This window comes from Copadichromis virginalis, linkage group LG19, assembly GCF_057382275.1.
Source record: "Copadichromis virginalis isolate Kocher_CV1m ecotype Utaka linkage group LG19, C_Virginalis_male_GT1.1, whole genome shotgun sequence".
NCBI classification, from domain to species: Eukaryota; Metazoa; Chordata; class Actinopteri; order Cichliformes; family Cichlidae; genus Copadichromis; species Copadichromis virginalis.
Genome location: NC_140636.1, coordinates 23,917,001 through 23,944,301, shown reverse-complemented (window position 1 = coordinate 23,944,301; position 27,301 = coordinate 23,917,001). Strand labels below are relative to the sequence as shown.

Sequence of the window (27,301 nt, the reverse complement as noted above, 5' to 3'; positions counted from 1 at the left end):
TTCTTTACTTCTGTCTGCACCTTGCTTCACTCAATAGCTCTCCAGTGCTCGCTAGAACAGATTTGGTTTGTTTTTTGCAGCATCAGTTTCAATTTATTTCAACTGACAATCCAGGTCAAATGAAGGACGCTCCCTCAGATCATACAGGCACATAATTATGAGGTACAAATTTTTTCAAACAATACATACAAAAGAGTCTTAGCACATTATTAAGGACGGTATAGTAAGAGTTAGTCTGGATTGAAACCAGGTCAAAGCAAGCAATGAAATGTTAAACATAGATATGAAATTCCTAATAGGTAGAGATTATTCCGATATGCATTTTTTAAGGTTTTTCTTTTTTTTTTTTTGGGATGTACTGTAACAGTTTAGTTTAACAAACAGTAAAAAAAACCCAACAAATCTAGGTAGTTATTAGTATATCACGTAACAAAACACTTTCTGGCGTGATGAGCCCAAAAATTTGCAGATAAGAATTGTTCACCATGACAAAAATTCCTGGTTTCAACACACTTTCTGGAAAAGCAGTCTTCAATGTGCGGACTTGGGGTCTCCATCTTTCCAGTAGTTTCTGTGGGCCTCCTGGAACATGTCCTTGCATGCGATTTTAGCTTTGAGTTTCGAGCAAATGAGAAAGGAGCCGCCCATTTTTCTGTGGAGGGAGTAGGTTTCCTCTGGCGGTGGCGTGAGACGCTCTTTCAGCATCACTGGGATGAGGTTGTGGATGCGCTCAGTTGTGCTCTGCATTCCAAAGTCAAAGGGCTTTTCTGAGTTGAAGGCCTCTCCGAGGATCATCACCGCATCCACGTGGGCGTTCTCCATCGCCTTAATGCAGAAGACAAGAAAAATGATCAAGAGGCTTTCAAGTAAAAGTTCAGCATGTACAGAAACCTGCTCCTCTGCTTTTAGACGAAGAGATCAATATTAATTTTATTTGTGTTGAATAGGACGCTGCACCCAGCATCTTGCAACAGAGACTGGAAACAAGCTGAAATAATCCCCTCCATCAGCACTTCTAAAGCTAACACTTCATTCATCGTTGGTCCCATATTTATTTTGCAGGAGGACATGCAGCCAGACTCAATAAATATTTCCTCTACCACAAGAGCTGCAAATGTGATTAAAGACACACAGGCCTGCTCTCAGCCTCAGGGAATAACTGGAGTTATGTGAAGAGACAGACTGAACAACACTGGAACACACTAAACCCACACAAGAACTGTAGTAAGACGAGAGAGCAATGTGATCTTCAGGCACCATATAATAAAGAGAACAAAAAAAAAAAAAAAAAAAAAAGAAATTGTCCACAGTATATACTCTAAGTCATTTTTACTATCATCTCATAACAGTTCCTGTATAATAAAAACCAAGATAGCGAGACTGTTCACAAAATATGAGTGCTGTTGTAGTTCCTGTTGGGTGCCACTAGAGGTCGCTAAAGAACACCTAGTAAATACTTTGAGTGACTGAATATTTCAAAACATTTTCAATAAAAATATGGTGCATTTCAGAAGCTCCTCTCAATCTTACTTTGAACACAGTAAAATTGCTGTTTGACTGCATGAACCTTTCATGTCTTTCACGCTACATTCAAAAATACAACAACAGACAAATCATAAACATAAACTCACAGCTACTGTTGAACTGAATCACAGTGTGGTGCGGTTCATTAGTAAAATTTACAATGTCCGTTTCTCACCTTTGACTCGTATCCTGTGAGGAACTTCATTTCTCTGGATTTCAGTAGGACGCCTTCTCTGTCCTGATCTGCAGCTGCTTTTATAATCTGAGTGAGAGAAATCGCACCAGACGGTTTCACATGACGAAAAGATATTTCTCAACTGAAACTTATTGAAATTCTTGTCTGCACAACAATAAAGCACATCATCTGTCTTAACCTGTGTGGTTAACAGATATTCTCACAGCAAAATGACAAAAACAGAGTAACTTGAAAAGGACTGCAGTCCTGTCCCACGATTCAACAGCTTGTAGAACCACCTTTAGCAGCATTAACCTGAAGAACTCGTTTTCTGCACGGCTTTATGAGTCTCTCACAACATTGTGGAGGACTTTGGCCCACTCTTCTTTATAGTGTTGCTTCAATTCAGTTTCTGGGACCACAGCATTTCAATCAGCTTGAGATCTGGACATTGGGCTTTTGCTGCACCTCGATTCTTCTCTTTTTTCAGCCATTTTGTTCTAGACTGGCTGCTGTGCTTTGGATCATCGTACTATTGCATTTAGCTGCAAACCAAACCAAATCATCACCCCTACACCACCACGGTGTTTCACAGCTGATACGAGGTGTTTGTGCTGATATGCTGTGTTTGGTTTTCTCCAAACATGGAGCTGTGCTTTCGTCTCATCGGTCAAAATGACTTTAACATGTTAACTGAGGTCTGCAGAGTGTGAGATGTAGCTATTGGGTTTTTTTGGGTGACTTTACAGGGAAACGCCTAAATGCTCCAGACCAGAAAACTCCAAAAACCTCTGTTCTCTATAGAGGTGCTCACACTTGCCGATGTTCATTCAATCAAGCACATTTCATTAGCAGTCTTGCCTGCTTAATTCTGTCAATCGAAGCAGTGTGCTAAGTTTTTCACATCCTTTTTTCATATTTGTATGTGTTTAGTTTCTTGATAGTCTTCATGAACACTATTTTCCAAATACAAAACAAAATGTTGTAATTACAAGTAATAATCTAAGTGTACTTCATGTGACCAGAATTATCTGGACCTAGAATGGGTTAAGGAGCAGCCAATGTTCAAGAAACATTAGAAGAATATTTATAAAGAAATGACATAACATTTGCACATCACTGTTTGAGAACTAGATAAACTAAATTCTCAGGCAGGTGTATGCATCTTTTTGTTTTTAAATTCATGTAGCATAATAGCCAGTGGGGGCAACACAGTGTACAACAACAATGAGAACACTTCTCACCTCAATGTAGGTATCAGTAAAATGCTTGTTAAATCCTCGAGTAGCTCCAAAATCCAGCAGCGCAACCTGACGTGAAGTCATAAAAAACAGAAAACACGCATCAGTGAAAAGGAGAAAGATTAAATCCACGCGTGTCGCTGGTATAACTTGGGCAAACTGACCTTATGAGTTTGTGGATCAAAGAAGAAGTTGGACCAGTTCGGATCGGTTTGCATGTATCTGAACTCAAAAAGCTCCCTCAGGCATAAAATAAGGATCTGCTCACAAATCTGGCAGAAGGAGAGACAACTGGAAGTGACATGAGTGGGTGCTGATACTTAAATAGTTATCTCTGCTACATGCTGCCATGTCTCAGGGTTTTTTATTTTATTTTAAGGTGGCATGTACCTCATCTTGGCAGAGCACAGGTGTTAACTATACTGTAAATAGTGTAGAGTTCAGAGCAGAGTGAAGCTCTTAAAGGCATACCTCATTCCTGAGTTCCTGAGGGAGATGTGTGGCCTTGTCCAGCGGGAAACCAGGCACCAGTGTTGTGGTGAGAACCTGCTTATTGCTTAGCTCGTCTATCACATCAGGCACACAGAAGAAGGGGTGATCCTCCAGCAGCTCGCTACCAAACACACAGCAACAAAGTCAGAAGAAGCGTGCAGATAACCCTTATCTGGCCCTTCAGGTGCTCTGTTACAGCACAGTGCAAATGTCTTGAGCCACCTATTTCTTTACATTTTGCTTCCAAGGGGCCAGATGTTTTTGTCTGGTCTTGAGCAATAATTCTCCGACCTTTCTGAAGGGCTTTCAAAGTTTTTTCTTTGGAAAACCTGGAGAACTGAAACAATCCCAACAGAAGGGTGGCTGTCAAGAAACCGTTTTTAAGGACAGGCTGAGGTACACACAGTTATACAAGAACTGGATTAAAAATTGCTGGTGACAGATCTCATTGAGTGCTGCATTTTAGCCAGTGGAAATTCAGAAAAGTACTGTTGGATGTTGATTTTAATTTTTGCCGTATTGTTGCAATGGCGGACTGTCAAACTGGATTGCCCAATGTGGGATAAATAAAGTTATCTGAATGTGAGCCACCATGCAAGACCGTCTGAAAAAACATCTGATTGGCAGTTGCTTCATTTTTCAGCATGATAATGACGCCAAACACACTGTCGGTACAGTAAAAGCACACCTAGACACACACACATAATATGAAAGCTTGCCTAAGAGAGTTCAGGCTGTATTGAAGAATAATGATGGCCATAACAAATATGGAATTTCAAGCTTGTTAGATTTTTTTATTTTTATGCATTTCCATTTATGTTGGAACGTGTTTCAATAAATACTGCACTCATTTCGTGAGCAAAATGGAAAGAAATGAGGGGTGGGGCTCAAGGCTTTTGCACAGTACTAGTTGCTGTTTGTTGCCAAATGGCTCCTTTGTCAAAGCCGCCTGCTGCTGAAAATGTCAAGGGCATGAACCCAAATCAAAAATATCTTTAGGACTCATTGTGACACAACAAGAGCTGTGAAGGTGTTACTATGGGAACTATATGGGAACAGTAATGTTTGTGTATACTGTATATCATTCATTATGCAGCAGCTATTATTGTAAGTTGTTGCCTGGTAGGACTTTCCAGGAAAAACTGGCAGAGACCAAAGGTTAAAATAAGTTTGTATGTCGTTAAACAAAATCAGAAGGTTCAAAACACTACAAAGTATTTTCTTGTGGATAAGAAATACAGTACAGTAGCTAAAATAGCCAAAAATACCAAAAATAGAGGCACCAACGGTGAAACAACCTGAATGTCTAAGGAGGCGGGAACACAACTGAATTCTGGGAAGTTGACGCAAAAGCCACAGACTATATGAGGAATATTTTTTAAAACTCAAAATCTAAAACCTAACAATGCATTTATACACAAACTGCTAAATAATACAAAAATATTAAAAAATAACAGATAAAGGCCACAAGCCAGACTGTCAATGATGCAGCAGCTCATCTGTCTCACCATGTCATCACAATTCACAGGTGACTGCTCGTAAACCAACAAACGTGATCGTGACCTTGAGCAGTTTTAGTGAAGACCAAGTAGGTGATCACTGTGTTTTACTGAAATCTGAACAGTATTGTGTGAGAAGTAGCGATTGTGGCTAACTGTAGCTAGATGGAAGTTCTGGTGCAAAGCACGCTTCTAGCAAAGACAAATAAAACATTACCCAAGTAGAGCTGGGCGATATGAGATTTTTTCATATCACGATATGTTTTTTTCATTTCAGGGGATAACGATATCTATCACGATATAAGCCAAATAACTATATTTGTAAGATTTAAATGTGCCGTTGCTCACAAGTAAAATGTGAAATAATCAGCAGCTTGTTTTTATTTAAATATTTATTTCCCATAATAAGTTCAACAGGGTAGATGTACTTAAGGAACATGAGACTTTTTCAGATAAATAAAGGCAAATATTGCAAACTACACAAAAGGCAGCCGCTAAAGCGTTTAAGTTTCAAAATAGAACAAACGAAACAGACTAAATTGTCAATTCCACTTAGAAACAAAATATTAATTCTAAAAATAAATCTTAGTTTGTTTTACAGAAGAACAGACAAAACTGACTAACTTTTGTCAATATCAAATAAACTGAGAACTAAAAGGAAATTCTCAATCTCTCCTTGTTGTATAGCTTAGCTTTTCAAACAGTTTTAACAGTTACTTTAGTCTGACAAAAGCCGAATGACGAATTAGCGCTTCCAGTCAGAGACTGAGGCTACGTCCACACGTACACGGGTGTTTTTGAAAACGGAGATTTTCCGTTTTCGTTTTAAAAAATAATCCCGTCCACACATAAAGGCAGAAATGAAGGAAAACGCTGCTATGAACATGCCAAAGCAGCAGGTGGCGCTAGATTCCTAACCGTGCCGAAATGTTGGCCAATCAGAAGTCTAGAAGCCTCGGTGGGAAAAAGTAAACAAAGCTGGGGCATAGAAGCAGAACCGAGTCGTATGTGTGGAGGGACAGTAACTGTGTGTATATGTAAGCATTTAAACACTGCAGAGAGTAGAATTAACAGTATTGTAGAAATTCATTTCACCGAAACAATAACGTGGCGCAGTGTGACGCATGCACCAGTTTATTGTATTTCCAGACTTGCTTTCGGCACAATTTACAGTGCACGCTACTCTGTTTTTTGTCAGACTTGAAATAGCCGAAATACCTTCACACTACGGAACTTCTATGGCTCTTCTGTTCGACAATCTCTCCGGCATTGGAACCATTATCTGTTTTCTCTTCGGTCACGCTCGGTTGATTTTTCTAGTCGGCACACTCATTTCCTCCATTACGCGCTGGCTCCATTACCCGCTGGCTGCTTCCCAAACAAACACACGTGCGGCTTGGCACTTGTGCTGTACGTAACAAGTCACGCGACGTGACGCTGCGGCTGTGATTGGTTCGGCTCTGCGCTACCTAATTTGGATTGGCTGACCTTTTTTTTTTTTTTTAAGAGGACAAGAGCGGCGAGGTCTATCGCGATAGCTTAATTTCTCTATCGAGTAAAAGTTATATCGCGATACATATCGTTATCGTTCTATCGCCCAGCTCTATACCCAAGCTTAGTCAATTTAGTAAGAATAAATGCAAACAACTCACTGAAATTTTCTGGCACAATTTGCTTCCCTTATATAATCACATTCCAGCGCCAGCTCTCGACTCATGACCTCAATGAGATGCTCAGGAAATAAACCTGGAAAAAGAGGTCAAATGGAGGGGGGTTGAAAATCATTGCGGTCGAGCTGCAGGTTTACAAAGATCAGACAATAGCAGCTGTTATCCCTAAATGATAAGAAAAATACCTTCAGGCAGTGCGTTGCTTAACCTCAGGGCAGTCATGATATTATTCACGTCACTCTCGATACTCTTTGCTATTCCAGGGTACTGAAGGGAAAGATTTGATTGAGTTATTTTATTCTATTTGCTGACTTATGACCCACTTAACATCTGCATTTATCTCAGCACAAACACTTCTCTCACCTGAATCTTCATGGCTACCTCCCGGCCATCCTTCATTTTTGCTAAATGGACTTGACCAATGGACGCGGCTGCGAATGGCCTCTCCTCGAAGTATTCCAGTTTGTCCCTCCAGTTTGGGCCGAGATCATTGTAAATGACTTTCTGTAGAGAGAAAAAGGAAAAAAATTAACTGGAGAAATGTAACTTTATTTGTATAGTTTGCCAGCGTTCTCCATACTGTACCATCATCTGCTTAGTAGGCATGAAGTCTGCACTCTGTCGAACACGCTCAAAGATTTTAGCCAGCTGAGGGTTGATAAAGGCGTCATCTGACAAACAAAAACGAAAAGTACAGAGCGAATGAAACACATGATGATGCCTATAGGGTAAGAACAGTTTAAAAAAAATAATAATCCAGGTGTTATTGAAAAGACAGGAGGCAGAGCTGAAATTTAGGATTAAAAATGAATTGAAAATGCTCAGGGTGAGACTTGCAGATGTGCAGAGGATGTGGATATACTGGATAAAGGATGGAGCTGCCAGGAGGGGGAAAAGAGGAAGATCACAGATGATTCATCGATGTTGTGAAGGGGGACATGCAGAGAGTTGGTGTCACAAAGGAGGATGACAGGGATAGAGTGAGGTGACCCCTAATGGGAGCAGGTAAATGATGAAGAAGTAGTAAAAACAATCTTCTGGTACTGTACGTTTTCAAGTGTGCAAAACCAATAGTCTTAATTAAATCCTTGCTTTTAAATGAAAAAATACCTCAAAGCTTAAATTTGGCTAGCTGGTATCATGAAGTAAGTTAGACTACAGCTTAAATGGTGCCTTAAAGGAGAGATGAGAATGAACCAAAACAGGGTCCAGACCATAGCCGAGTTAGGTTTAACACTATAGGTCCATCACTAAGATCAATCTCTTTCACATAAATTAAGCTGTAAAATACATACATTTAAAATATAAATATAACCATTTAATGCAGCTTTACTGTAGTAGAGACAAGCGTTTCCCTATAAATTATTTTATTATCTAATAATATATTCAAAATGTAAATAAGTTTACTGTCATATGGGAAGAAAAACAACAGATCCTCTTGCTGAAAAACTGGAAATAGTTGTTCTGTATTTTTAACGTGAAAACTAATAACGCTAATAATCACAAACGGTTTCACTTCTACTCTCCTTGCAGATAAGGATCGTTTGAAAGCTGAAGAGATACTAAACGGACCTTGAAGTGACACCGTTTTGTCAACAGCTTCTTTTTCCCCTCAAGGTCAGTATTAAGATAAAGTTAACGAAGTTAGCTGATGATAACGCTGAAACTGTGTCATGGCTGGCTACCATGTCAGTTTGGATAAGGGAAAATAAAGCTTCTACAAACATCTTTAAAACAAGTGTTGTTGAACAATCTTGTGATTTCTTTTAAAAGTTTGCCAAGGATTAATGTTTCAAAAAATGCTTGGCTGAAGGATTTTATCGCAGGGATCATACATGACTGCACAGGCCAGAGCTGAAAAACATGTCTGCGCTGTAAACATGCTTTTTAAAGCCAACAGTCAGGCTAGACTCTGCCACCTACAATAACTCCACGGGAATTGCACGTATTGTGTACAGCTGGCCCGGTGTTTATTTTTGGGGATGACATTTTAAAGTTGGTGAAGTGATCTCAGCAGACAGGCATGTTTAGTCTGTGATGGAAGTTGAACCTTTATTTGTACACAGACACATGTGGGTTTCCTGCTTATAATATGCCTCAGCAGTTTGTCCAGATCCTCATGTCCTTGTATCACGCGAGATCAGTTAATACGGTATCACTAAAGATTAACTTCTGCTTGTGTTTACAGTGATTAAAACAGCTAAGATCCATTAAGGTGCATCACTCAGGTGTATGTGTATCTGTACCTCACCTTGAATACTGAGCATCTGTCCAATTTTTAGAGCAGCACCTCGAACTTTGCAAAGCGTCCGGACAATTCTTTGAGCGTTGGCTTCAGAGAGGAAAGCATTCGAATCCATTATGGCCTTTTTGTTACCTAGAAAACACAAAAACTGTTTATAACATGTGCCAAGACAACTCGCAACGGAACACGTGTCTTTGAAAAATGCATCAATCCACAACAAATCCCACCATTTTTCTTATATTCCAAAATGTGCAAATCCTTTTTATCCCAGCACATTTTGCTTTCTCTGTCTTAAAGTGTCCCCACTTCCTAGATGTTTAGTGGGGTTCAGGTCAGGTGAGTGGGGAGGAAAGACTAAAAGCTTTAAGATAATCTGCTTGATCGTGCTTTGTGTGTACAGCTCACTGAGGCCCAGCTATATTTATAAGAGGTGAAAAATGTCTCCAAGATGATTTTCTTGAACAAGATTCTGATGAGTGGATCGACTGAACACAAGCTTCAGTGGAAGGTTACATCCAGAGGAAATGTGACCTGCTGCTCAAAGCAAGCAACATAATCAATACCACTAATCTGCTTAAGTTCGACTCCTGACCTAGAGCCAATGAAGCATCTACAATATCGCTTTCTAACTTTTAGTCACAACATTACACATTTTTTTAACATCAATTTAAATCCACAGACTTTCCATTTTTATTTCCATGTTTTTGTGAAATGCAGAAGTTTTTTTTTGTAGGATCAGGCTTTTTGATGCCAGCGTTTTTAGCGGGATGTTACATAGCTGATTGTTTCTTCTGTACAAAATCTCAGAGCCCCTTATTTACAAACAAAACATTACAATAGTGTCCTGCATTTCCCCGAACATTAAACTAGTCACTGATATTCTGTGCTTGCATAAGCTTTCTGCTTCCACATAAAAAAATATTGAACTCCAATATCCAAAATTAGACTACCTGGACATTCTGACGATAAACCGGCAGGTATGTAGTTTACTCACGATTGCTTATCTTAACAGTCTCAGTTAAATGACAGGTCAGCTGTGCAGGTTTAGAGGAGCAGCTATAGCTTTCCTGGCATCATTAGCAAAGCCCAAACATGAGGATCAATCTCAGCAGACTCGTAAAGCAAAAGTCTCCTGCTGTCACCTCGTTCTTTGGGTTTTAAACTCTTCTTGACCACTTCTGCGATTGCTCCGATGCCAAGTCCAACTGCCAGACCTGCAAAAGGAAGTGATTTTTTTTTTTTTTAAACCAAACAATTCACTGAATAAACTGCTGCAAAGATGAAGTTAACATTACCAGTGTTGGTAACTGCTTGCAAGAGCAGTGTTGCCCTTACAAACAACCTACCTGCATATGATAACTACTGCATAAAAAAAAAAGAACGTGATAACAACAATCAGCAACCAGACTTGGGTATAATTTCTTAAAGCAGCACCAAGGGAGGCTCAGGGACAAATGGAGGCCAAGAATTAGTGAGAGAAACATTTGATACTTCCACGAGAAGGCAGCTGATGGTTGATTGCACATTTTCCTATTAGCTGGATTCTCAGGCATGTTCCAGTAACGTTTTTTCTGCTACTGATACTCTGTAATTTAAGTCTTGTGAGGGAGCACGTCAGCATTTTCCACAATCTCGCCCCACCTCTTGAAAACTGCTGACCAAGGTCATGAGGTCAGACTCTTTCCACTAAATCCAAAATTAAACTTTGATACCCAAACACTTTACAATATGAGGAATACAAGCAACAGTGGCTATTCCACTTACAAAAAACAGATGTCTGTATAAATGGCATGTTCAGGCTTTGTGAGGGAGTTTCTACTCAAGTGCATTTTGACGTCTCGCTGAGTTAGACTTGGAGGAAGTGCCAGCACTGCCAAACACAAATTGCAGAACTAGTTTGCAGAACTTCTATCGCAAAAAGTCGTTAGTTACAGACTCCATCCAGGATCATGATTTTTAAAAAGGTCAGATTCTCATTTAATATATAAAAATTAAAGTGAGCTCAACATTAAATTGGTTAACGATTTTTGCAGATGTTCTCTCAGTTTAAAGAGCTGCAACTGATTATTTTAAAACACATTTTTGGGGGGAGTGTGATAGGTTTTCAACACTGCTGCTGCTTCACATTCATGCAGATCACACTTTGACAGCACCTGGCAGCAGCCCAGTATTCCCACACAAGCTGGCGTTGTCCAGTACTTGCCCAGTGGAGCAACTCAGGGTCAAATGCCTTACTGAGAGTCACACTTTGTTTTGAGATTTACAGACATTTTTTAATTCAGGTTTTAATGTGACAAATACCATGGTAAAGAAATCACCTACCTCCAAAGTTTACCAGCCTTCCTATCCGTGTGACGGGTACCTTCTTCTCTCGAGCTTTTTCACTAAGCTGAAATCAAAGGAAATAAAATGTAAACACTTCACTGCAGCTGTGAAATACACACTTGCATTTATCATTATCATTAAAACACTCATTTACAGAAAAAAGAGAGAGAGTAGATACCACTTGCGTATGCTGCTTAAAGTCCCTTTTCTTGTTACTCCTTGCTTTATCGATATCCTCCGATGTCAGCCGCCCCACTGTGGTGTTGTCCTGGTTAAAGAGCCTCGTATGTCCAGAGAACAGCCGACTTGACCAGTCTTTGTAGTACCTAAGACCTTTATCACATCTTCCACTGCAGGTCCTCTGATGCCCATTTGCACTTCCTGTTAAGCTTGTACTGAAGCAAGCAGCCATAGTGGAGTATCTGTGAAATGTTGTGCCTCTGTATACGCAGACATCTTTCTGGTTCTCCTAAAAGAACAAAACATGACATTCAGCAACATTTATTTATGCAGCTGTTAAGTAAGGATGGGACAAAATGTTTTTTCGCTTTCTCTTGTGATATGTTACCGAAACGCTGGCGCCAAATATCAATATTTTTATTAAAACAAAGATGATAACTAAACTTCAGGGAAGAAGAGAAGAATCTTGCAGCAGAAAAATGGCAAGAAAGCTAACAAATGTGAATTTAAATATTATAATATTCTTAAATAATAATGACAATACACACAGGCACAGCAATGCTGTTTATAAAAGCATAGTTCCTGTTTTTACCCTTTTAAGTGGTATTATACTATGGTGATATGATGTCGCAGTGATGTGTTGTAGGTGACCACCTTGCAATATACACATTTATCAGTTCAGCAGGATTGCTGTATCATGATATTGTTATTATCGAGGTAAAGGTATTGTGAGAGTACTGTATCATGAGTAGAGATGCTGGGACCAGCCGACAAACTGCAGTCGGGGCATCTCTAATCATGAATAGTGTTCAATGCAATGCAATACAATATAAGTTGTTGATGATGTGTTTAATGGGCACATGCATGTGGAAAAAGCAATATAAAGAGTGGGATAACATGTTACTCATTACATCAAGTAAATAAGAAAAGAAACAATAACTCATAACGTGTAAAACATTACTTTTGGAGTAATGTGAGCTGTTCCCACCTGTGAGGTTTGCAGGTTTGTAGTATCTACAGCACATAAAACCCTTACAGGAAAACCTGCTAACAAATTAGTTCTGTTAAAGTAGAAAATAAACATTACAGCTGTATTCCTCCTGATGCACAGAGCTCTGTATGAAACTCCTATTAAAGTGGAACCGAAGATGGGCTGGCATTTACAGAAATTGGCCCATGCAGAGGCGTTACTAATGAAAGTGTATTATAATAAATACACTGTAAACTGCTATTAGATACAACATCAGTGTTTGGTCTCAATTAACAGGTTACAAAAATACAGTACAAGTTCATGCAGTCGCCTTCAGATCCTTCAGCTTGGTGCAAAAGAGAACCCCTGGTGTAAGGCGTTATAAATACTAAAACCAGGTGTATACAAATCCAGCTTCTACCTGCTTAGTTCAGAGGCTGTTATTTTAGTCCCAAGAGACTATTATTGATTAATTATTAAATATCCAAAGTACAAATCCTTTAATTTTAACTATGAACCTTTATTCCCAACAGCGAATAAATAACAGAAGCAGTGCAGTACACTTGGCAGGCTACTATTTTTTTTTTCTTTTTATTTTTTAAATACCCCTATCAGGCTTTAGGAAATGTGTATCCTTCACAGCCTGCTTCACAAACCATCCCCTCTCACTTCTGCTTCTGTACTACCTGCCTCCAGAAGCCTCGATCTACTGCTGCTGATGAGGTCATCGTGACCAAAAAGCAAAAACAGAAGATATCTGCGCTGCATGCAATGTGAAACTTGATCCTAGTCTACAACTGCACAACACCCAAATCACAGCTGACTGCTCACCCTTGCCGTTCCACTGGTGTGATGAAAGTTTACCAGCCTCTGGTTCCCGGTGACAGTTAGGCCGCCTGGTGGGGCTCTGTGGGCCGCCTGCTTTACCCACTTAAGACTCCTCCAGACCACGGTGTCGCCTGCCATGCTGCAACTGTTAGAAACCTGCAGGGGAGTAAGGTCTTTGAAACAGGTGCTGGGGTGTCATGCAGAGATGTGTGAAGTGGTGTAGCTCTTCTGGGTGAATATCCGTTTATGTTCTCACACTTGAAGAGTACAACAAGACCACGTATAGCACGCTTAAGCAAAACAACGCAAAAGTGTGATATTGACGTTGCTAACAGCCTGGACAAGAAAGGAAAATAATAAAAAAAAAACTCAAAAACAACAACAACAACAACAACAACACAAAGAGAAGCTTTCAAAACAAACCCGAGACAAAAGGCATGGACAAAGAAACAACTTCCACTCACCACTAATAAAAACCTCGCAACACACGTCCTCCCCGCTCAGTGAGCGTGCACACCAGCAAGCATTGTGCTACTGTAGCATGAGCCACGTTCACCTTGATTTAACTCGACACAATTCCCTTAAAAAACCTCCAGCGGGACGAAGGGAAAAGGCGGGCGACGCGCTGGAGTACGTGCCGATTCTGGCCGAGGCTCCCTCGGAGGAAGTTTAACAAACACGGGCCAATGAGGCAACTTCAGCCGCGGGGTCCAGACATCAACATACACCCTTACTGGCTGGACAAACTGTCAGTCGCCCCTCACACGTCAGCACGCGACCGATTGACGTGTCCTCCAATGGGGCGGTGCGAGATGCGAACATGTGAGGCGTTCATGAGCAACTAGCAAGAAAGAAAAAAAAAGGACACATATGGAGGAAAAGGCTTTCTGCTAGACCATGTGCTGGACATGCGCTCTCTAACGTTCGATGTAAGGTTACTGTGGCCACGAGAAGTAGTACAACGCTCAAAGTAAATGGTTATTTATTTATTTATTTAGATAAGGTAGATCCGTATTTGCCCCAAAGGTGTACCAGAGGCTACTCAGAAATTTCCACAATTTACAACAACAACAACAACAACAATAGTAGTAGTAGTAGTACAACAGAGAAAAATAATAGACAATGTAGGGGAGACCGGGGATAGTTGTAACGTGGGTCAGTTGTAACACTTCCAATTTCTCCAATCAGGGCTAAGTTTCAAATGATGTGATTAATCCTGTGCATGCCCAACTCAGTTGCGCTATCACATGTGAAAAATCAGCACATTTTGTCAAACACAAACAATTTAACACGAAAAAAAGTAATTTGTATGCCAAAAAGTAAGTTTTTCTACTTTATTTCAATTTCTAATAGCATTATCTGCTTTGCAGTTAAACTCATCAAACTTAAATTATGTTATTTGTATGTCTATGGGGATATATTCTGTGTAAGTCTTTAGTGCTAATGTTTTAGCCGTTGGCTGTAATGTTAGCTAGTTCATGGCTATAGGAGTCTGGGTCAGTTGTAACAGCAACAGTCTGGGTTAGTTGTAACAATAATGCAGATGTTACAACTTACCACACTATTACTTTAACTTATATTAAACAAGTTGGGGCAACGACATCAGCAGAGAGAGGTTCATTGGTCGCATTTGTATATGCGGTTAATGCCATTGGCAACACAATTCCTCCACTGTTTGTGTTCCCACACATACACATTCTCACACTGTGTCAGAGATGGACCAGTAGGAAGTACTGGTAGTGGAAATAAATCAGGATGGGTGCAAGAAACAGATTTCCTCATCTTTCTGAAGCACTTTGCAAACCACACCAAGGTAAGCCATGATAAAAAGTAATGGAATTGCGATGCTGGTGAACAACTACATTTTTTCAGCTTCATTGTTATTTTCAAAATTGGTGCAAGAGCTGTAGGTTATAATGCCCACTGGACCAATGAGGCCAAACGCAAGGAAGACCAGCCAAAATTAATGAAATATTCAGTTGCAGAAAATTCCATAATTTGTCTTTTTTGGGGGGGTTGGTATATGTTCAAAAGTTAGATTTCTGCATTCTGTCACACACACACACACACACACACACACACACACACACACACACACACACACACACACATAACTACATAAATGGCTCTAAGTGCATTCATGTGTTGAATAAACAAAGATTACATGTTAATATTTTGTTAGTACCCTTATTTCATTGTGTTACATTTTACCCCAGGATATGTTACAACTAACCCAGACTATGGGGTTAATTGTAACATTTCACTCTTTGTGTTTGAGACCATACCATGCAATGGGTAATTGTGCTGCAGAGAAAATAGCTGCACTATTTAATAGCAGAGACATGTAAATACTTTGCATTACATTTTGAATCCACTACCTTAAAAGAGCTCCAGTTTACAGACAGAAATGTCAAAAATGTTACAACTATCCCCGGTCTCCCCTACTACTGTAATACTAGATATATTTATAAATTTCTTTCTTTCTTTTTAAACCAAATTAATAAACACAATATTTAAAGGTTATTTCTCGATATTTTTTTTAATTTTATTTTAGCTAGTTTTTAAAGTTCACAAAATTGTTTCAGTTAGTTTTCTTTTTTTTAAAGGTCAATTTTTTTAATTAGCCAGCTGACACTTGTTTTCCAGGTCTAGGTTTATTTTTTTGTTTAGTTTTAGTTAACTCTGATAACCTTGCTTACAAGCAGGGGTGTGTCTAGAAGGTGGGGGGGATTGTAGATCACTTAGCGGTTTACACATTCGTCTAACAAGTGAAATACTTCCAGTTCAATAACAAGAATACGCATAATTCACTTTGGAGTTGCTATAGGAAGAGGATGCAGCGGGAAATACAGCTAGATCAAACATGCAGAGCAATCCGTTGTGGCGCCACTTGGGAAAAAGGGAGTAGCTGAAAGCAGCTTTTATTATTAATCGAGCTACTGAGAATTAGATAAGTGTCTGGGGGTGGGCGTCCGGGTACACACCGGCTCACTCCTTGGCGGCCGCTTGTCGGGGCCTGGGGCCTGGGGCTCGCTCGGGCCCCTTTGGAGGTGGGGTGCCCCCGGCCTCTCGGCCTGGGGCTCGGTCACTCAGGCACAGCTGGGGGCCGGCGGAGCTCACGGGCGCGTCACTGCAACTCCCCCTGACTTCTGCTCCGCGGCTGCTGGGCGAGCCCTCATCTGGGACTCTCCTCAGCTCTTACTGGAACAGTGGCGCGGCTGCCCCTCTGTTGGTCTTCCATGGTCTCTTGTGTTCTGGGGGCCTCTGGATGTCTGGAGTTTTGATCTCCTCCATACCCGCTTCACACCCTGGAGGACGGGGCTGTGGCCCCCCCACACTCCCTAGCAGATCATTACATGGAGAAACCTTTGGAATGCAAGCATGCTGATCCACACAGGTATGCACACATGGGTATTCACAGACGCGGACTAAAGCTTTCTTGGCTGCTGCCTCAAAGCACACTGTGCGCTGTCTATCTTGCGTGCTGCACAATATCGTTTATTATTTAGTAAATATTGATATCTATGACTAGCTAGTTTATTGTGATGGTGCTTTGTTTTCTCTATTATTATGTTGCTCTTTGTTGTTTGCTGTCTCCTCTGTTTGTTTTTTTTTTTTTTTTTTTTTTTTTTTCTCCATACAGGTGACCCAGGAGTTCTTTTTTTTTTTTTTCTCTCTCTTCCCCCCCCTTCTCACCGTCTCTTCTCCCCTTTGGTTTTCTTTCTTTCTCTCCCCCTCTTTCTCTCATTCATTCCCCCTGTCCTATTTATTAAAAAAAAAAAAAAAAAAAAAAAAAAAAAGACAAAGGATGAACTGAAGCTCTGCCATCACGTAATGTCGCATACTGCTGTTTCTGATGTCATTTAAGAAAAAAAAAAAAAAAAAAAAAAAAAAAAAGAGAATTAGATAAGCAATTAAAAGTAGGAGCACCCCTGACATTAAAGAGATATACATATAAACAAGTCAATAATTATGATACAATAACATCATGCTTGGTTATATGATTCTGAAAAGTTTCATCCCACATGATGTGTACATTTACTGTAGATGCTTTAAATATATTTTAAATATACAACCTGTCAGCAGTTAAGCTGCTTAAGTAGAAAAGGTATAAATGCCTTTTCTACTTTCCCAAAATAAGTGTCTCGAAATTCTTGTCCAACACCACTTTTTACCCAAAAAAATCTGTGATAGGACACATGATATGCACATGAGCCTGAAATTGTATTTCAGAACACAGGGGAACACAATGCACATCTGCCTCTGCACTTCGTGGTCCCCCGTGACCACGCCCCCCTTTTTAAAAAAAAATCTGGAAATGCCTCTAATATCTACATAGACAAAAGGGATGTTTTTTTTATATCATTTAATCATGATGCAATGCAATGTTTTCTTAAAGTTTGATAGAAGGTAAAGAAACTTTACTTAAAAGGTATTCAGTTTCATTTTAGAGTAACTCAGAATCTGCCAGTCTGAGATCAGCATATCTACAATATACTGTGGGTAAAAGTTTATGAATAAGCAATAATATTTTTAGAATGTATTCTCTGGCAGACAAAATGAACCTGTGCAGTAATCTGAGAACTGCTTGGCTGGATTACATTCAGCTCTTTTAGTCTTTAAGACTCTAGCAGCTGCGTTCTGGATAAGTTGAAGCTTTTTTTATCTCTGTCTTAGAAAGACTGGACAAAAGTCCATTACAGAGGTCTAATCTGCTAGAGATGGCCCTGAACTAGTTTCTCCAGATGGCATGTCAGTACAACTCAGCTGAATCTTATCTATCTCACAACTCAAACAAATCAAATCAATTCACTGATTTTCTAAATCTAAGATGTGCAAACACAAAAGCAGCAGACATAATTCTATTATTTAGTCTGAAAGCAGAATTGATTACAGTCTTGTGGTATTAAACTAGCTTAGTGTACCACTAGTGTAAACTGACCACTGAGTTCAATTTGTTCTTTTGTAAAAAAAAAAAAAAAAACCAAGAATGAAATTTAGTTTCATAATTGGTTTTAAAAAAAAGCAACTTCAGAGCTCAAAAGTGAAAATGCAGAAAATTATGAGGTGCACGTGAAGGCAACACTACCCCCATGCAGCTGTGAAGTTTGCCATCAGAGTGTGGTAGCATCAGCTGTCATGAAGTTACAATGAATTGCCTTTTAATTTGAAAAAGTCATCAAGGAAATAACTGCTACTGCTCTGCTTACGCTAGGATATAAAACTGGCATGCAGGATGTCAGTGGCAGGAATTTCAGATGTGTCAAATGCACAAAAAAAGCACAACTTGGATGCGAGTTTGTAAACTTGTCTTTATTTTCTCATGTTTTTGTTTTGCTTTTTACACCGTAGGGCATTTTGTTTCCATCATATATATAATTTTTCCTTGGCAAATCCTTCAAGGCATTTTTTGATAGATAAAATATTCTTTGTGCTCTCCGTCAAGGTCTGATGGCAGCCTTCAGCTTCGGAAAGAGTTGGAGAGCGTTTTGTGTCGTCACCTCCATCACCTTCTCCAGCGACACCCCTTTGATCTTACTGATGTACTCGGCAGAGACACAAATGTTTTTTGGCTCATTTCTCACCTGCAGTCAGGACAAGGGACAATTGTTGTATCGATTCTTATAGTTATCATATTATCAACTATATTAATTAAAACAAACTAGTTGTAATTAAGGGGAAATTTCATGAAATTTCCCCTTGTGGGACTAATAAAGGTATCGTATCTATCTTATCTAGAAACTAGAACATTTATTATACAATTTTCTTTGTAATACATAAAGAAAATATTAAATTACTCCTCCCAAACAAAGATAATATAAGACATTTTTAAATACTCAACCTGTTTTTCTGGGCCGAGAGCTGGAGAATCAGTTTCTAGACAGATGTTCTCTAACGGCAGCTGTTTCACAAGTTTCTGCTTCTTAGTGGAAAATACACACACAGATCACCATAAATCATTAATGCTCAATGTGATAAAGTCAACCAATGAAAACAAAGTCAACATGCCAGTGCTGTGTGGGGAGTGTAAATACTCACATACAACTGTTACCTGTGTCAATTAAATAAACTAGTTTGGTCTGTTTACACACGAATGACAGATAAGCTGACTGCATGCTCGGCTGTACCTGCTCACTCCTTATTATGGATGGAGGGATAGAAAAGAAATAGCCGGCCTTCACTCCCTCCATAGCAACAGACGGTTTCCCATCAAAAGCATGAAGAAGGACTTTTCTGACACCTAGTGGCAATACAGAGGAACTGCAGTTTATTTCTCATACACTCAAGAAAACTGTTCACTCACATGCAAACAGACAGAATAAACTTAGGTGTTCACCTTGCTCCTTCAGGAGCTGAATGGTGGGTCTTCCTGCAGACCTTGAATGAACATTTCTAAAGCCAAAAAAAAAAGAAAACAAATAAACAAACACAATGTATTATAGAAGGATTCTGTAATATACTGTGTCGGTCATTGTCTCATAAACCTTAGATTTTGATCGCTTTAATTTCTGCAAATGTAAATGTTTGTTTTCTTATGGAGTTCTTCTCTGTCTTATTTAGGTTTTTACACTTTAATTGTAGTTTACACATTTGCCGAATGTATGGATCGTCCCTGGTTTGATACCAAGAGGTGACACAGATCCCTTTAGGGTTGTGTTGCGAAGGGAATCTGGCATTAATATCTACCAAATCAAATATGCAAAGCTATCTACTGTGCAGACCCCTTCTGAATAAGGGAGTGGCTGAAAGACTCTTCTTCTATTAAAAACAAAACAAAAAAAAAACCCCAACCCAAAAACAATACACATTAATATTTGTACTGTATATATTGCTACACCTCCCAGGAAAGCTCTTAATTAGTCTTTGCTTAAAAAAATGCTAATAAATGTACCACATGAATTTCAGAGAATAGCCTTAATAATAAATATCTCAAGACTCACAGCGGGAGGTCCAGCTCCTTGGCTATCTGTGCTTGACGAATCAGGACCAGCCTTTGATTCTCCTTATCGGTGTCGCTTCTGACATATCGGGGTGTAAAATCCAAACCAACCTACAACGGCAAACAAGCTGTAATATCATTGTAGTTAATAAAGAAAACCAACGAAGGTGAATCAAAGATGCTCAATCTTTACCTCCCCAATGGCAACAAGTTGGTCTTTGTATTTCTCTATGATAGGCAAAGCAGCATCCAGATCCTGCAAAACACACAGAACACACTCCTGAATCTAACTGCATAAACCAGAAATAACTCATCCAATTTTTTAAATTTACAAGCAGTCAAAATTACAATGTTTTTACTGTTTCCTGAGAAAACTACAGCTGTGGTGGAGGAAGAGAAACACAGGAAAATTAACTGTCAGAGGGCCCGGTGGTGCCAGTGTCTGGCAGCCTCGCCTCTGTCAGTGCGCCCCAGGGTGGCTGTGGCTACAATGTAGCTTGCCATCACCAGTGTGTGTGAATGGGTGGATTAGGGACTAGTAAAGCGCTATACAAATACAGGCCATTTACCATTTTACTGCAAAATTGCAGAAAGAATGAATCATCCACACTATTTCAGGAAAGAAGCGCTGCTGTTTTTTTCCACCACTGAGTACCACAATTGATTTTTTTAAGATCAGACTGAAACACTAATAATGAGACACACTGGTGACCTGTCAGAGTGTACCCCATCCATCCCTTTCACCCTAAAATAGCTGGAATACAGTCCAGCACATCGTGACCCTCAATTTGATAAGCAAATGAAGATGGGTGGCTAGATGGATGTTATATTTTCATAAAGCCACAATACAACAATACTTGTTTACGCTCTACATGGCTGTTCGGATCAGCTGGCTGTTGGGTTTGTGGCCTTCTGGTGAATAAAGAAATATGAGCCATCTTTCTCATCCCCCATTAGTACTCTTGCTGCAGTGTTTTGTATCAAATGAAGGCTTTTCAGGGAAGTTCAAGAACAGCCTGATAATAACTTACAATAGTTCACCCTTGCAGTAATAAAGTCATGAACTATTTTTTCAGCATCACTCTGAGACAGGATGTTCCTACTTTTAGACACTACACAGATAAAAGGAAACAATCTTACATATTTGTAAGGCACTTCAAGATTCCTCGTAGTGCTACTGGAGGCCAAAGTAATTCTATCCATACTAGGAATTTGGTTAGACCCCATGTTTCTCTGATTTTTACAGCTGAATATAATAACCTCAGTTTTATCTGAATTTAGAAGCAGGATATTAGAGCTCATTCAGGCCTTTATGTCTTGAAATCATTCCTGTAGTTTAACTAATTAATTTTTGTCATCTGGCTTCATAGATAAATATAGCAGGGTATCAGCTACAAAATAATGAAAATGCATGCAGCGTTTTTTAATATAACTGCCTAAGCGAAGCATTTACAATGTAAAAAGTATTGGTCCCAGCACAGAACTCTGTGGAACTCCATGACTAACGTTTGCGTGTAAAGACTCCCTGTTTACATGAACAAACAGATACAATTTAAACTTGGGCAGTGTATTTCCTTTAATGACCACAGCTGTATTCTTATCTCTGAAGTAAAATGTTTCGATCAGTGGTACTGAATGCTGCACTGAGTACCAGGACAAGCACAAGGACTGGGTCCACTCTCAGAGGCCATGAGAAGGTCATTCGTAACCTTCACTGGTGTCGTTTCTATGATATGATGCACTATAAATTCTCAAATCCAAGGAGATTTCTGTTTTCCGGAGGTAGTTGTGACACCACTAGCTTATGTTAACAGCATGGGTGGAAAAAGATTTTAAACTGCAGCAATCCTACCTGAAGGCAAGCACCCCTCTGCTGCTCGGGGGATACTTCTTGAACAGGGTGAACTCCTAAGCAGGGGAAAATGAAACCTGGAAACCTGGAGAAAATTACAGCAGGAAATTACAAAACCGCGACCTACACAGTACAGATACATCATCATTTAAACAGTGCTGGGTACCTCTGTGACAACTCTATAATCTTCTCAAATTCCCTTGAATGCTCGGCCACAGCTAATAACGCCAACAAGCCAGCCTGGACAAGAGTAAAAACAACCAGAAATTATCTTTAAAACAACAAATATCTGACTAACTTACAGCTTTTACTCACGAGGATCTCACCTTTTTTGAATTTTCGATCACCTCTTCTACATCCTGGCCAAAAAAACGTGGAAAGGTTAAATTAAGGTTGCTAAAGATAAAAAATTAATTTTCAGTCCGTAAACAAGCGTTAATACCTTGTCAAAATCCCCCGCAGAGATGTGACAGTGGCAGTCAACGTAGCCGTGCATGTGGACGTTGTTTAGCCCTCAAAATCAAAACAAACCCGCTTCCTCCAATAAAATCCGACTGCGCATGTGCACGTGTGGGCTCGTCAGTGCGCGAGATCGATGACACTGCGCAGCTCGAGAGGGCGGTGCTCTCTTAGAAATTATTGGTTGAACTATGGCGGGAAGTAAACGGAAAGAAATCAAACGTACCTGGTTCTTCAGGTTAAACCAGCCGTTTTCACTTCCTTGTTTGTTTTTCTCCTGCCAGTGTCAGTTCCGCAACTTTACTCACAGTCATATGACGTCTAAAGAGTGAAGTCGGATCTGTGTGCGACACTGAAATGGGAGCTTTAGCAGTCTTTCCTTTGCTTTTATTGATCCTGCAGATCGGGGCCAATAATGCCAAATACGAACCCAACTGGAAGTCCATCGACTCCAGACCGCTGCCAGAATGGTATGACCAGGCAAAGTTCGGCATCTTCATACACTGGGGTGTCTTTTCTGTCCCGAGCTTTGGCAGCGAATGGTTCTGGTGAGTTCTTCTTTTGACATTACCAGATCATTTAAACTTTTGCAGACAATCAGTGAGGGCAAGAGGGTCTGTGAAATCTAGGGAACAACTCATTCATTGGAAATTCCGACTTCGGACTTATCCAGGAACCCACCATCTATCCTGTCGGAGATCCCATATGTTTTACATCATGGCAACAGTGGCAGTACAGCTTAAAAGTTTTACAAGTTTTTACAGTGATGACACATTTTACATTTTATTTGTTACACAGGTGGTACTGGCAAAACCAAAAGCAAAAGCCATATGTGGACTTCATGCAGAGGAATTATCCTCCAGACTTCAAGTATCAGGACTTTGCACCGCTGTTCACTGCTGAGTTCTTTGATGCCAAAGAATGGACCGACATCTTCGCCTCATCGGGAGCAAAGTACATCGTTCTGACCACAAAACACCATGAAGGTACACCACATTTTTGTGCATCGCTGTGTTTATATATGCCAGCTACAGTGTTCTTTTTTTTTTTTCTGAAGAAGTAGTCTGATGTCAGTATTGGTGTCAGCGATGTATGACTGTCCTTCAACCACACAAGAGATGTTCTGTTTTGTTGGTGTATTTCTCAGGTTTCACACTCTGGGGCTCAAAGAACTCCTGGAACTGGAATGCGGTGGATATTGGACCAAAGAGAGACCTGGTGGATGAAGTGGTGACAGCTCTTCGCAATAACGGGGATATTCGTGTAGGGTTGTATCACTCCCTCTTCGAATGGTTTAACCCGCTCTTTGAGCTGGACGCTGCCAATGTCTTCACTACAAACTACTTTCCTACCAGTAAAACTCTGCCTGAGCTTTACGAGCTTGTTGTCAAGTACAAACCAGAGGTGCTGTGGTCTGATGGAGATGGAGACGCGCCTGACAAGTACTGGAACAGCACTGGTTTCTTAGCTTGGCTCTATAATGACAGGTAAACTTGCAAAATGTGCATTATTTTTAGCTTTTTTCCCATCATGGATATAAAAACTGAGCTGACTGAAATCTTCTCAACAGTCCAGTACGTGACACGGTGGTGACGAATGATCGGTGGGGCTATGGCTCCATCTGCACACACGGTGGATATTACACCTGTTCTGATCGCTACCAGCCAGGACACCTGCTCAAGCACAAATGGGAAAACTGCATGACCATTGACAAAAAGTCCTGGGGTTACAGACGTAACGCTCCTCTCAGCGATTACCTCACCGTCGATCAGCTTGTGTCGGTGAGAGCTGAAAATCGTATTCACCTCTAAACTAAAACAGATTCACTGTGATTAAATGAGTCATTGAGAAATTTACCTAATGCTTCTTTACTCTTTTCAACACATTTCCTACGACTCTGCAATTTTAAATTGTATCTTTAGGCATTTTGTTACTAGCAGCTATCACTTACAAAAAACATACCATGACTACACTTAAAAATGTAAACCCACGAGAGTTAAATCAACAAGTTAAAAAGATGCAAAAATGCAAGACTTGTCTGTGTAATTTACAAAAAGATAAAATAATTAAAACAGTAAAATCAATAAAAAAAAATCAACAAGAAGAATGACAAAATATCATCACATGAGTGAGTGTCATTAAAGAGGAAAGAAAATGGGATAGAGATAAATATATGGGAGTTCAACCTGAGTCAGCGGCACTAGAGAATTAAGTTAGAAACTATAGCCTGAGGGTCGCTCTGCAAGCCAAGGTGAGCCAGCTGAGCAGTGATGCCATTCTGTGGTTAAAATGTTAGGAGTCCCCCCTTGTTTTACTTTAAAACACGCCTCCAGACCCAGACAAGGGAGCAGTCACGTTAGATTGAAGTTCGTTTGGCTCGAGGGTCAAACGCTGATCTGGAGCCCTTCTTGTGGCTTTGTTTGTTCATGTTTATGTGTCAAAAATCGCTTGTAATAATTTCCAGTCATGTCCACTTTAATGTGTGTCCGTGTGTGTGTGTTTCAGACACTGGTGGAGACTGTGTCCTGTGGAGGAAACCTGCTGATGAATATCGGCCCCACACACGATGGAAGAATCGCTCCGATCTTTGAGGAGCGTCTGAGGCAGATTGGTCAGTGGCTGAAGGTCAATGGGGAGGCCATCTATAACACGACAGCATGGCGAGCTCAGAATGACAGCCTCACTCCAGATCTGTGGTGGGTCCACAACTTTTTTTTTTTATAAGGCTACATTGATATTTATCTATAGAAAGTTATAGAAAAAAAATATATAGATTGATAAAATCAGAGGTAATTAATGGGTCTGATCTTCAACAGGTACACGTTCAGACCCCAGGAAAAAAACATATTTTCCATCTTACTCAAGTGGCCAAATAATGGATCAGTGATTCTGAATGAGCCAGTGGTTACTGGGCAAACTCAGGTAAGACTGACTCAATACCTAATAATGTTGCGATGCCAGCTTCTTATATTTAAACTGGTATTAGTGTACATGGCAATAAAATGCAGAACCTTGTGTGAGATCTGAACTTTATTCATAACTTCCTTTTGTTTAACAAAAAAGGTGGTGCTTCTTGGTTATGGCCCTCTGAAGTGGGAGCCTGTAAAGCCCAGTGGGCTGCAGGTTTACCTGCCCCAGCTCTCCTTTAGCCAGATGCCATGCCAGTGGGCCTGGACACTGAAGCTGACTGGTGCCACTTAAAGGAAAATCACATCACTTGAAGAGGAACTGATGGAGCAGAAAGGAAGGATTATACAGTGGCTTGCAAAAGTATTCGGCCCCCTTGAACTTTTCCACATTTTGTCACATTACAGCCACAAACGTGAATCAATTTTATTGGAATTCCACGTGAAAGATTAATACAAAGTGGTGTACACGTGAGAAGTGGAACGAAAATCATACATGATTCCAAACATTTTTTACAAATAAATAACTGCAAAGTGGGGTGTGTGTAATTATTCAGCCCCCTGAGTCAATACTTTGTAGAACCACTTTTTGCTGCAATTCCAGCTGCCAGTCTTTTAGGGTATGTCTCTACCAGCTTTGCACATCTAGAGACTGAAATCCTTGCCCATTCTTATTTGCAAAACAGCTCCAGCTCGGTCAGATTAGATGGACAGCGTTTGTGAACAGCAGTTTTCAGAGCTTGCCACAGATTGTCTCGAAACACCCCTTGCTCTGAAATGTGCAATCATCTTTGTAATACTGGGGCTATGCCCTGCAGCTCTAGTGTAACATCCCTCTTCATGTAATTGCTGACCGACTGTTGCTGCGGGGTGAGACGATGCCCTGCACTGACATCCTCAGTAGCCCGAGGAAGAGTTCCTCCTCTGTTTATGCCGTACAAATCGCACTAATGCACAAGCATCAGAGTCAACAAATGTGCGGTGTTGACCACAGTTTCCAATTCCATTTAGTAAACTTTTCCCTATCTGTAAATGCCAATATTGCTTTACTCATTGTTCCTAATGAATCCCTTTTCACTTGTAACGCCTTTTTTTTTCTTGCTATCTTGATAGAGTTTCAGCTGGGCCTACTTGACATTTTTACACAGAACACCGTGGTTTTCCTTTAGTTTCTCACCCAGAAACCCAGGCCACTTTCTGTAATTTTGGGAGCAGTGACATTAAACACTGTGAATTGCACCTTTTCTTTGAGATGTGCTTTGTGGGAAGTTTGATAAGCCTGTTGCACTGATCGGTTTGATTCATTTTTAATAAATGTTTCAATAAAATCAACCTTTATTACACTGACTTGTTCTCATTTGTTGCCTCCCTTTGGCGCCCCCTTGTGTCAACATGGGTAACGCCCTAGCCGCCTGGGACATTTTAAGCAGTCTGACGGTGCAAAACAGATCTATGCACCCCCGCTGTGCACAGATGAACCGGGAAAACAACACATCCTCTTCTGGCTCTGAAAAATGCAGCAGCGGTGAAGTTATTTTCATGTTGCACACTGACCGGTAAGCCTCTGCAGAATTTCTTTCAAAGCTGGTCTTTGCTCTTTTTCTGCACTGAAACCACAGCAGCTGCAGGAGTATTTGTCAACTGAGATAGAGAGTCCGGTGCAGGGCAGATCTCACTGTTGTGTCTGCTCTCTGTTGCACGCCTTTAAGGTGGGAGGTTCCTGTTCTGCAAATGTTCCATGACGTGCTGATGGGGGGTTTGCAAGGGGTTCTTCTCACGTCTGTGCAACCCCCCACCCCACACACATACCCTAATTTCAGCAGGCTATCCCCAGCCTGGTACGCGCACATCGCAGCTGATCACCTAAACACAACAAACAGAGATGTAAGGATGCAAAACGCGTGCACAGATAGACGCTCAATAATAGTGAAATACACATATTCTGCATTCTGGGAGAACCCGGGCTTTAAACCTTTAAAGTTTGTAGCAAAAATG

At 40.3% G+C, this 27,301-nt stretch overlaps 3 protein-coding genes across 5 annotated transcripts; 1 reads left to right on the top strand and 2 right to left on the bottom strand.

Annotated features, from left to right (window-relative positions):
* Nucleotides 1–61: 61 nt before the first annotated feature.
* Nucleotides 62–13,911, bottom strand: coq8ab (coenzyme Q8A, genome duplicate b). The gene is made up of 15 exons (XM_085440852.1): nucleotides 13,614–13,911; nucleotides 13,153–13,305; nucleotides 11,350–11,640; nucleotides 11,169–11,235; nucleotides 9,989–10,060; nucleotides 8,853–8,978; nucleotides 7,187–7,272; nucleotides 6,965–7,105; nucleotides 6,787–6,868; nucleotides 6,584–6,677; nucleotides 3,412–3,553; nucleotides 3,105–3,212; nucleotides 2,944–3,009; nucleotides 1,700–1,786; nucleotides 62–825 (listed from the first exon to the last, which is right to left on the bottom strand). Exons 2-15 carry the CDS (start codon nucleotides 13,285–13,287, stop codon nucleotides 532–534), a joined length of 1,791 nt encoding a protein of 596 aa, XP_085296978.1. The 5' UTR covers nucleotides 13,288–13,305; nucleotides 13,614–13,911; the 3' UTR covers nucleotides 62–531.
* A 4,532-nt stretch (nucleotides 13,912–18,443) lies between these two features.
* LOC146686132 (putative deoxyribonuclease TATDN3) lies at nucleotides 18,444–22,515 on the bottom strand. 3 transcript variants are annotated; one of them, XM_085442605.1, is made up of 10 exons: nucleotides 22,384–22,512; nucleotides 22,268–22,300; nucleotides 22,108–22,181; nucleotides 21,942–22,026; nucleotides 20,283–20,345; nucleotides 20,091–20,200; nucleotides 19,487–19,542; nucleotides 19,278–19,390; nucleotides 18,992–19,072; nucleotides 18,444–18,734 (listed from the first exon to the last, which is right to left on the bottom strand). In XM_085442605.1, the coding sequence occupies exons 1-10, from the start codon at nucleotides 22,435–22,437 to the stop codon at nucleotides 18,591–18,593; spliced, it is 813 nt and encodes a 270-aa protein (XP_085298731.1). In that variant the 5' UTR covers nucleotides 22,438–22,512; the 3' UTR covers nucleotides 18,444–18,590. The 3 variants fall into 3 exon arrangements, with proteins under 3 accessions (XP_085298731.1, XP_085298732.1, XP_085298733.1); XM_085442606.1 differs by having other exon boundaries at nucleotides 18,992–19,069; XM_085442607.1 differs by lacking the exon at nucleotides 18,444–18,734 and having other exon boundaries at nucleotides 18,998–19,069; nucleotides 19,189–19,390; nucleotides 22,384–22,515.
* A 126-nt stretch (nucleotides 22,516–22,641) lies between these two features.
* Nucleotides 22,642–26,653, top strand: fuca2 (alpha-L-fucosidase 2). Its single transcript, XM_085442604.1, has 7 exons — nucleotides 22,642–22,948; nucleotides 23,199–23,386; nucleotides 23,548–23,887; nucleotides 23,971–24,181; nucleotides 24,906–25,096; nucleotides 25,217–25,322; nucleotides 25,464–26,653. The coding sequence occupies exons 1-7, from the start codon at nucleotides 22,758–22,760 to the stop codon at nucleotides 25,599–25,601; spliced, it is 1,365 nt and encodes a 454-aa protein (XP_085298730.1). The 5' UTR covers nucleotides 22,642–22,757; the 3' UTR covers nucleotides 25,602–26,653.
* The last annotated feature ends 648 nt before the right edge of the window (nucleotides 26,654–27,301 follow it).